Source organism: Monopterus albus, unplaced genomic scaffold, assembly GCF_001952655.1.
Source record: "Monopterus albus unplaced genomic scaffold, M_albus_1.0 scaffold177.1, whole genome shotgun sequence".
NCBI lineage: Eukaryota > Metazoa > Chordata > Actinopteri > Synbranchiformes > Synbranchidae > Monopterus > Monopterus albus.
In genome coordinates, this window is record NW_018128057.1 from 657,419 (window position 1) to 668,005 (window position 10,587).

Consider the following 10,587-nt stretch of genomic DNA (forward strand, 5'->3'; position numbering starts at 1 on the left):
AGGGAAAGCCTCCGTCGAAGGAAGCATTTAGCCTGAGAGTAGTGCCGAAGTGTCCGGACGCAGCACGTCAACACCACGGAGGCCTGAGGGCAGCCAAGGGACGGGCGCATCAGCAGAGGCAGCAACATGACCGGTCCTGCAGTCAGTCCTCACCTGGAGCTAGTCTGCAGGAGTAACTCACCTGGAGGAGGACAAACACAGAGTCAACCCTGAACACCTGCACCTGGTCACAAAATCTAACTTCACTTTTAATAGAACATAACACAACACCTTTTCCACATCACACCTGTCAAACAGTGGCGTAAAATAACAAGGCCCACAGTATTTATTACGTACACTGATTTAATGATGCATAACACTTTTTAATCAGCACTTCAAAACTGTACATGACAATAATTCCTATTGTTATAATAATTAATTAATGTGACCTGAGACCATGTATGGATTATTGAACAGGGCACAGGGGCCTGAGGGGACATGGGCCTCTGAGCCACAGCCTGCGTAGAAGATTTCTTGTTGGAAGTTCACAGAGCTTTGTTAAATGACAGAAGTAAATATTCCTAGCAATCAAGCTGTAGTTTCAAACCTGGTGTTAATGTCGAACGAACAAATACTTCATGTCTGTTTCAGCATGACTACATAACGTTATTACCCTTTTCATGCTGTTAAACTAAGTCTTCATTCAACATATTTTCTAAGCTATTGATTATTCTAACCCAAGTTGAGCTGGAAAAACAAAGCCAGACAGTCACGGCAGCAGAATCACTTTTAAAGACTGCAAATCGTTGTTATGATTTCAGTAAATCAATGGGCTGTGGCTCAGGAGGTAGAGCAGTCACTCCCCCAACCAGAAGACCTGCGGTTTGAATCCCGTTTTCCCGAGTCCACATGTCGAAATGTCCCTGGTAAAGGCCCCAAACCCCAACCTGTTCCCGATGGACATAGCAGCTCCTAGCAGGGACAGAGCCACCATCGGTGTGTGTCAGCTGGCACGGCAGAAGGCTGTATCTGTTCTGCACCGGAGACAAATTCCTTGTGTGTGTGTAATATAGTTGGCTAATTAAAGTGATTATCATTATCATATATTCCGAATTTACCAGTGGACCCTGGGAAACCTTAAAACGTCCTCAGATGTGGTTCATCTGTTTACCAAAAGCCAGCAATTATTGTTAACTTCTCGACTTTTTAGTCGAGGGTATTTAACCAATAAAGCAGTGAGTGGTCGTTTCACCGGTGGAAGAAGTTAAATGAAACCAAACTGTTCTCATACAACAGACCTGAGCTCTGGTTGTCACTGACTGCGAACAAGACAGGCTGGAAAATAAACGCTCATCTTCATTATGAACAGATGTTTTAAAACATGATTAAAATGTTGATACCTTCGAGGTTGAACGCCACTGTCATTCACACGCTACCAAACAAGATCGGGGGAAACGTACAACGTGCGTGCAACACACAATTCGCCCCGTCTTTAGCTACAGGCACAAAGGTTCCGGGCTGTTCGCGCACACGTTTGTAGTTCTATACTTGTGAGGACACTCACCGACACAATGCATTAGTGGAGCCCAACCTACCCTTTAAAGTGATGAGGTCCAATGGTACAAAATAACGTAGTACTCTTACCCAAATAATGTAGTTTAACGCAATTATGAGATACTTGTGCTTCTACTCCACAAGAATCTTGTAATGTTTACTCAATTGCATTAATTTGGGTAACTTTATTATCAGCCACCTGTTAGTAATTTCAAATATCTTCCTGTTTTGTTTTAATGAAATGTGCTATAAAAATAAATACAGTTAAAAATATAAAACAAAATTAAAAGTGCATGTGCATTTTAATCTGTCAGATATATCTATATTAACAGCGACGAATTTGTATGTATTTAAGTGAGTCTTGTTGCAGATTGTACAGCTTACAAGTGGAAAAAGGACCTACGGTGGCCGTGAGAGGTCAAAAACGGTCTCCGTGCCCGTTTCGAGGGGCTGCGGTAGTAATGGAGGGGGTCACAGTGGGCCAGGTATTTGATGCGGAATGCATCCTCAGTAAACGGGCGAGAAAGGTAGGAAAACGCTGTTGCAGCTTCAGCGGGGGCCTGTCTTCTCACCGAACTCGGTCGTCTGGTTTTTCTGACATTTTGTTTCCTCTTTCACAGGGCAAGTTTGAATATTTGGTGAAGTGGAGAGGGTGGTCGTCCAAGTAAGTCGCTAGCTAGCTAGCTAGCCTCCGGTGCTAGCCGACACATACAGTGAAAAATGGCCGGAGACAATGCCTGGCTGCGGCGCGTTGTTTACGCTCCTATTGGGGGTATAAAATCTGATCAGTGGAGGGACACAACACCGGGTTTCTGTTTAACACACTGACCGATACACGCACAGCGGACACACGGTGAAACTACAGCGGCGTTTGCCGTTTTTCTAGTCTTTTCTGTGCCGTTTAAAGCAGTTGATGCTCCCCGTACAGACTGCAAGCTCGGCTGGATCACCTGAAACCGGTGCAAACTGAACCACAACCAGAATCAAATCCTGGTGCTCTTTACATGCATGCACATTATGAATGAAGGGTGCTTCAGTATCCATTAACCCTGTAGTTACCATGTTCACAGACCAGTCTGGCATTTATTACACATGCAGGAGTCATTGATCAGGACATGTCATGGGGCACAGGTTCATCACAGTAGATAGAGCCTGTAGCCTGTAGGCTACGTTAGAGCCGCAAGGCAATGATCCCGATGAATTTCTATCAAATGAATTGTTTAGTCCATGAAGTGCTCAGTCTCGGAGTCCAGGTTGACATCTTCACTTGTCACATTGTGTATAAAATCCAAAGATTCAATTTCCAGTCGTGTGTGACATAGAAAAGCATGACATCACATCCTCGCTTTGAAAAGCCACAAACAGCAAGTATTTGACACATTGGGTGTGCGGGGTGGATACAGACCGGTTATTAGATTGTCAAATTAGTTGCCAATTATGTTTCTGGTGATTGATTAGTCCACCAAAGTTAACATAGTCACAAGCCCCTCGACTGTTTATGATCCATAGACCTATATAGACCATAATTACATTCTTATTATAGCTCTGAGAACATCAGATTATATCTTGTACCGAATGTTGAAATTAAGACTAAGGATTATTTTCTAGTGCATCAATTATTTTCTTAATTAGTTGTTTAGTTGATAACATGTTCAAAACTAGCGGAAAATGCCACCTAGCATTTCTCCAAGCCCACTGAGATGCTGACGGACCAACACTCCTGATCCCGAAGACTTTAAATTTACCCACTTGTGGCAAACAAAATGAGAGAATCCTGACATGTGGGAAACTGAAACCAGATGATATTTGGCAGTTTTGGTTGAAAAATGACTCAATTATCAAAATGTTTCCAATCACTGTTTGAACCCACTGGGCTTTATTTCAAATTTTGGTTTTGTGTGTTTGTACAAAAGTCTTTAAAAAATGCCAAAGTGGATTTTGGGGACATACGCATAAAAGACAAGCAGTTATAAAAACACAGTGTGTATGTAATTTTAAAAAAGCTGTCAGTCCAGTGTTGTTCTTAGCACATACGTACATGCTATTAACACACCGTCTGTTTGAATATCGGATAGAGGAAGAAAACTAGTAAATACGTATGTATATTAAAATACTAAATGTTCTGATATTGTCAGGCACAACAGCTGGGAGCCGGAAGAAAACATCCTGGACCCGAGGTTACTGGCAGCGTTTCACAAAAGGTGTGTTTCTGTTTTTGTGCCTTTTGGTCACATTTTGTTACCAGTGATTGTTCTCCTCTCTTCCCTCCAAAACCACACTGACTGCATAAATAACGAGTTCAAAATTACTTTTATTGTTAACACTCACAAATAAATGCGTGTGCTTTCCTTTACTGGTGTGTTGTAGAGAACAAGAGAGGGAGCTTCTGTTCCAAAAGAAAGGGAAGAGGCCAAGAGGACGTCCACGAAAGATTCAGGTAACTTCGCAGTGACTTCACATGGCGAATTGGACTCTGCTGTCAAGAGAACTTCACCAGTTTAACTCATTAGTCTTTGTCTTTTGAGCAGCCGGCACCAACCACTACAAAAGACAGCCGCTCCTCGTCCTCCTCTTCCTCTGGCCTTTCATCATCGGCCTCCTCTTCCTCAGAGGATGAAGATCACACCAAGAAGCCAAAGCCCGGGCCTCGGGTCCACCCTGTCCCCCAGAAGAGGCCGCAGATCTTGCTGGCCAAACCTGACCCTCCTCACAAGAAGAAGCATGGGAGGAAGCCGCTCCACCCTGACCTGAGGGCTTTGAGACAGGTGAAGAGCAGACCTTCTCCTCCTCCTCGCCACCACCAGGCACTCAGACCACCCAGAGACGAGCCTCGACCCGGCGTGAAGAAGCCGCTGCAGCCTGCCAGCTTCACCTACACTGGTCTGAGCAGGACCTCTAGAGACGAGGCTGCCTCCTCCCAGACCTCCACCAGTTCCTTCTCCCAGACAGCTTCCTCGAAACCTGGATCGCTCAGCTGCATTTGGACCAACCGTTCTCTGTCCACCTCATCTCCGTCCTCGGGCTCCTCCTTCTCCCACAGTAAAGCCAATCCTTCACCGCAGAGTAAAAACTCTGTGTCTGAGCTGAAGCGCTCCATCTCAGAGTCGGGCAGCAGCAGAGGAAACGGGTTCAAAGTGTCTCCGCCAAAACCAGGTGGAGGCTCAGGGTCTCTGTCTTTACACAGCAGCTTCAGGGGAGGACAGATGGCAGTCCAGCGCTCCCCTCTGGGCCAGAGGAGGCAGGATGGTGTTGGAGGTCAGACCGGGTTGGTTCAGCACAAGCAGCAGAACTCTGGCCTTTCTAAATCATTGTCATCCTCCTCGCCCACACCCCGCGACCGAGCCAGCCAGGCACTCAGCCTCCGAGCTCTCAACCTGCAGAGCGTCAGCAAGCCGCTGGCCAGCAGCAGCCTTCTAGGAAACAACCCCAGCAGCTCTGTGGCTGCAGCATCACGGTCAAGCTTACGGAACAGCAGCAGCATTGTAGTGAAAGGAGGAATGGCTAGCATCAAAGAGACTCGAACAGCTCCTGGAGGACAGCGCTCTGGTCTGGCAACAGGTGGCACCACAGAGCAGGGGAGGTCACGAGAAGACAGGGGGAAGGAGATGTTGGCAGGAGGCAGCTCCGGCCGAGGGAACGGCAACGGGAGGCAGGATGAGAGGAAACACGGCCTCAGCTGTCAGAACCGAAGCCTGAACGAGCTCAGCACCGGAGACTCTGACGAGACCAGCAGCAGCGAGTCAGAACACGACGCCGCCCTGTATCCCAACAACAGCAGGCCCAGCTTCGGCAACAACGCCACAGAGTCGGACACAGAAACAGACTGGCGGCCGACCCGGAACCTTCTGGAGCATGTGTTTGTCACCGACGTCACAGCCAACTTCATCACAGTGACGGTGAAGGAGTCGCCAACTAGCGTGGGGTTTTTTAATTCACGAAATCACTGAAGGATGTCTGTAAGGAAGCCTGAGTCTGCAGAGCTGAGCTGGACCAGACTGGGTCACTACACTCTTTTCCTCAGCAGCTCTCAGGCTGCTCCCGAAGGTTTCTCTACAAACTGCTCAGTCATTCCACCTTTTTATATGTGTGCACAAAGTCTGGGACCAACATTGTGCTGTTCAAGCAGGACGATACAGTTCCTGTGGTTTCAGCTGTGGTCAAGGTCGGTAACACGCTTCCGTTGGTTTGTTGAAACAACATGGGAACCCTGATGTTCATTTTACACCTGATATTAAAATGCAGTCTGTGACCTGAAGAGGAGAAACAAGTCAACCACAACATGTAAAACACTACTGCACGGGCATGGGCATTTCAGCTAAAATACAGTTTGATATTTGCTGGGAGCTTTTACAATTATTCAAAGCGCCAAACCACTGTAGTAAAATGATATACTGACCTCGTTATCACGTTACTGTATTTCCAGTCACCGGTAAAAGCAAGGGAGAGCAGTGGCTCTTTGTTTTTAAAGACAAAACCAGAGTTTAATGACTGTTCAAATATTCAAAAATCATTGCCCGTCCAGTAGTATTAACAGTGCATTTTATAATGGACCCTCTGACAGCAGCCATGTTGATGGAACTGCAGACAGGCCTGCCAGAAGTCTAGATCATGGATTGCTCAGGGGATTAACGAGACTGAGTCACATAACTGATGTGGCAGAAATTCACCGCTCAGGGGATTGATGAGACTGAGAATCACATAACTGATGTGGCAGAAATTCACCCAGATTCTGAAATCAGTCGGTGGCAACTGAATTGAGGTTCATCTGTACATTGTCTGTCTTGCTTTACATTTAAAGTTTTTTTGAATGGAGTTTGGTTTGATGAAGGCTCCTTCTTGCACTCTGCAGAAGGAGTTTGACAAATCTATCCCTGAAGTCCACTTACTAGGTTTTTTCTTTCAAAAGCATCTCAGTGGACAGAGCATGCTCAGTTGTCATCACATGAGTGGCACTTCATGGAACTTTGTCATGTGAAAACAGTGACCCATATAAGCTATTTTGTAACTGATGACCATTAGAGGCAGTTGAATGCTTTGGAACAAGCTAGTAAGTGGAACTTGAGTAAAATGTGATGAATCTGGCCATAAATTCCCACTATGAGTTGCTTCTGTCAGTTCGCAGACTGCGTTTTATTCGAAGGTGTAGCAGCGAGGTTTGAAAATACAGTTGGATGTACGACACCACCTCTCCAGTGCCTCAGCTTCTCCTCACGACATCGACCTGCCACGGTTCACGATGATTACTTTGAGTAGGACGTTTGTGCTCATGAGCCCTGTATCCGAACTAAATATGTGGCTTTATCCGGGGCAGTATGATTCAGAAAATATTCAAAAAAAAGAAGAAGAAGAAGAAGAAGTGAAATCTGTCTGTGGTCGGCACATTTTCATCCCATTTTCAGTTCTTTGGACCAAAGGTGTTATGAATGTGATTAATCTTGTTTTTCATTATGATTACTGACAGTATTGTTTGCACTACGCACAGTTTCAGTGTGAGCTGATCTCTCCTCATGATCTCAACAAAAGACATTATCACCAGTTTGATACAATTTTAATACATTTGCTGTCACTGTGTATTTTGGAACCATGTGTTAATTTATATTTGTAAATATTTTTTCTTCTTGTGATATCTGATATCTACCTGGTGCTCATTGGCTGACTAGCTTCAGATACTTGTGTGCCTCTCTGCTATTCTGAAGGTTTGAAATAAACCACGATACCGACAGAATACAGATGTGACTGTGGTGGCTGCTGTTCACACACTCACCAGTAGATGTCGGCGGTTCTCGGTAGAACAACAACCACTGGGTCTGGACCCACTTCTGCGTTCTTGTACTCTGTAATCCAGGAAATATTTTAGGTGCTAGTTTGTAATTTATCCTTTTGTTTCAGTCACAGACATCAAATATTCACCTCTGAACACAGGCCAACTGGGAGTGTTGTATCAGGGATCAGACAGCGGAGGAAACCCGCTCAGGAGTTTCTGAACAATTTGTCGACTCTCTGAAGGTGGATGTTTTTCAGAGTCAGGTTATGTAATGTCAGGTGATTTAACTGTCAGCCTCTAAGGACTGTACCAGATTTCACCTGAGCCCTTCCACATCAGGAAAGCCACATAACTGGGGACAGGTTGGCACCACCGTTTTCTTCAGGAGTGTGACATCTGCAGCTGCTTTTCTGAGCTTAATAGGAAACATCTTGGGCCTGTGAATGGATAGAATGTACTGGTTCATGGGATTCTACTGATGAAGTGCCAACTGTAAAACCACTCCAGTTCAACCTGTCAGAAAGAGAGAGTGGGCAGATTAATGACAGATCCAGTGAAAATAATCATAACTAGTGGATGGATTAACGCATCGAGTGAACAGATGAATAAACCGAACAGAAACCCAGAGTGAAGAAACAGATCACCTGGTTGAATGGATGAATGGATCTGCCTGTTTTACAAGAAGAACATTTTACTAATAAAAGCTGAATTAACAGATTAATGAACTACACGAGCAAATGGCTCACCAGCTAAACTGAATGAATCAACAGAGTAATAATCCAAGTGAGTGGATAAATAAGTGTTTCTATTAAAACACAGCAGGAAACATTGATGCAGCTGTTGCCGTTCTGTCCCTGTTAGTGCAGCTGTAAACTCAGTGTAGAGAAACTCAGAGCAATGTTTGTCTGAAATGTAAAGGCAAGAAAAAACCCTGATGATGAAACAATACTGAGACAATAATGGGTCACATAAAATCAGTATTTATTTATACAGCACTTTAAAAACAGCAGCTTGTTGACCAACTTCACATAAGCCATAATAAAATAAAAAAGCAAAATAGAAGACTTGTCAACTGTGATCCAATAAAAAATGAACAATAAACAGGAAAAAAGTTTATTGAAATCAGTGACCTAAAGACTGACAGATCTAATACTAACAGGTAAACTGGTCCACAGTTTTGGGGCCATTACAGAAAACGCGCGCTCGCCCCGGCGCTTGTGTCTAGTCCCTAGACATCTAAACGAAACTGATTTGGAGACCTAAGGCATCTGTGCACTTGGTTACAGAGCTGATCCCACAGTGGTGCAGAGGTGACAGGTCTGAGTGTGACTGACACCCGCCGTCGTCCCACTGAGCTGCACACCCAGTGATTTATGGCCCGAGCCGCGCAGAGGTGGAACTTTCCCAAAATAAGTTTGAGTAAACAGGCTGTGACAGAGGGGCTCTCACAGCACACTGGTATGCATAAACAGTTTGAACAGTGTGGGGCAGTGTACCCCCCAGCCCCCCCCCCCCCACCCTTCCCAAAACCACCAAAGCCACCACTCACATACGGTTTTTATATGACGCTTCACACTACAGAAACACGGAGGTGACTGTCATGTTAATGGCACACTGTCACTCTGCTGCCCCCGTGTGGCCGCACCACGGCTCACAGGCACGGGGCTGGAGGTTCTCCCCAAAAGTTAAGTGAGTCTATTGGTGCCAGCATAACAAGACAGGCACCCTGCTAATTACAGCTAATTGGCAAACGTGAGCATGCTAACAGAGTAAACTGGGAAGGTGAACATGAGCATGGCGCCGGTCACTTTGTAAAGACACATTATCACTACACACCAAGCTGTTACCTTTTCACCAGACGTGTTCTCAGTAGTACACAAATCAGTGACGCCTGGATCCAGCTTTTCACCATGGGGGGAAGTGACACAAATATCTCATCAAAACAAGAGCATTTTCTTGTTTTAACAAGATAAATTGGTTTGTTATTAAAGCTCCATGTGCTGGTGAAACTAGATGAAACATCATTTTTTACCTCGCTCTCAGTTTGACCCCACATCACTTGGAGAAACTGGACTTTGTCATCTGACTGGCTCATAAAACCAGTGATGTCGCCAAGTTCCCACATCTTATTAAACCTGTCTGAGTCCAGTGTCGCTATTACTACAAATGGACAAAAGTTGCTCCCACGGTTTTTAAAGACCGTGTCGATGGTGTGTGAATGTGAGTATTTAAACTGATAACTAGAAATAACAATCTGGCTTGTCCAGTACCATCATAGCTAATTGCTGAAATGCAATTTTCAGGGTAAGCTTGTCAGAATATAAAAACAGGGAAGCATAGATTTGGCAACAGTGCGACAGTGAGACACGTCCACAAATAGACAAACACCCACTGACAGAAACCCACACACAGTGACGGCAGCCTGGGATTACCTGGCAGCAGTGTGTGAGTGTCTGTCTGGGCCCGAGGAGTCTCCCTGCTGCTCTCACACAGCCACACTGTCATCAGACCAACACCGCTGACTGTCAGCACAGACCTGCAGCCTGCAGGGACCACCCACCTTTGTCTGGATACCTTCAACCAGCCTCGTCACACAGTCAAGTGCTGAGGAGGAACCAGAAGCACAGGGAGAATTTCCTTCACTCATTCTACTGTGGAACTTTCCAGGGTTTTACTGACCTACAGAGAAGAAAAGAATTACCAAGGCCTGAAGGGGATATGAACAAAAACTTGGTTTGCTCAGGAGAGAATGTGTGCACTCAAAGCCATTTGTAAAAGTATCTCTCATTAAAAATTGGTGCTTACTAGAACTGACATGCACAAAAAGCTGCCTGGTGCTCATGAAACCATTAGTGCATGATGAAGCTATCTGGTGTGCGGTAAAAATGATCTGGCACTGAAAAGAAACTGGTGCTCAGACATCGTCTGACGCTATACAGTTTGGTGCTCACCAGAAAAACTGACGTACACTACTAGACATTATATGACAGCATCTCATTTCCAGTCCAGTCTCCGGTCAAAACCAATGCAGACCAAACTGTGGGGACACTTTTCCTGAAGGTGGCACCACTGGCACCATCACAAACATAACAACACAACACAGACAAAACCCCCAGTAATCTGAATTGTAAATATGGTGACCACATTTTGAGATAGCTGATCACAGCTTTCCAGGTTGCAGCTGTGTTTTGTTGTTTAAAGCAGTGTTTTTCAACCACTGTGCCGCGGCACACTAGTGTGCCGTGAGAGATCATCAGGTGTACCGTGGGAAATTATCCAATTTTACCTAA

At 45.2% G+C, this 10,587-nt stretch overlaps 2 protein-coding genes across 2 annotated transcripts in view; one reads left to right on the forward strand and one right to left on the reverse strand.

Annotated features, from left to right (window-relative positions):
* cox11 (cytochrome c oxidase assembly homolog 11 (yeast)) overlaps positions 1 to 1,484 on the reverse strand; it is a 4,722-nt gene extending 3,238 nt beyond the window's left edge. The window contains exons 1-2 of the mRNA XM_020616691.1: positions 1,380 to 1,484; positions 10 to 181 (exon numbers count right to left, since the gene is read on the reverse strand). Coding sequence (XP_020472347.1) covers positions 10 to 128 — 119 coding nt within the window. The 5' untranslated portion in view covers positions 129 to 181; positions 1,380 to 1,484. The remainder of the gene's footprint in view (positions 1 to 9; positions 182 to 1,379) is intronic.
* Positions 1,485 to 1,949: 465 nt separating this feature from the next.
* LOC109969680 (chromobox protein homolog 2-like) lies at positions 1,950 to 6,194 on the forward strand. The gene is made up of 5 exons (XM_020616731.1): positions 1,950 to 2,060; positions 2,154 to 2,197; positions 3,669 to 3,734; positions 3,901 to 3,970; positions 4,062 to 6,194. Exons 1-5 carry the CDS (start codon positions 1,995 to 1,997, stop codon positions 5,478 to 5,480), a joined length of 1,665 nt encoding a protein of 554 aa, XP_020472387.1. The 5' UTR covers positions 1,950 to 1,994; the 3' UTR covers positions 5,481 to 6,194.
* Positions 6,195 to 10,587: the final 4,393 nt, after the last annotated feature.

Excerpts from the sequence above, each read along its gene's own strand:
- LOC109969680 (XM_020616731.1), top strand. The coding sequence starts at position 1,995 with ATGGAGGGGGTCACAGTGGGCCAGGTATTTGATGCGGAATGCATCCTC. Across the intron at positions 2,061-2,153 it reads TCAGTAAACGGGCGAGAAAG|GGCAAGTTTGAATATTTGGT; the intron begins GTAGGAAAACGC and ends CCTCTTTCACAG. Across the intron at positions 3,735-3,900 it reads CTGGCAGCGTTTCACAAAAG|AGAACAAGAGAGGGAGCTTC; the intron begins GTGTGTTTCTGT and ends GGTGTGTTGTAG.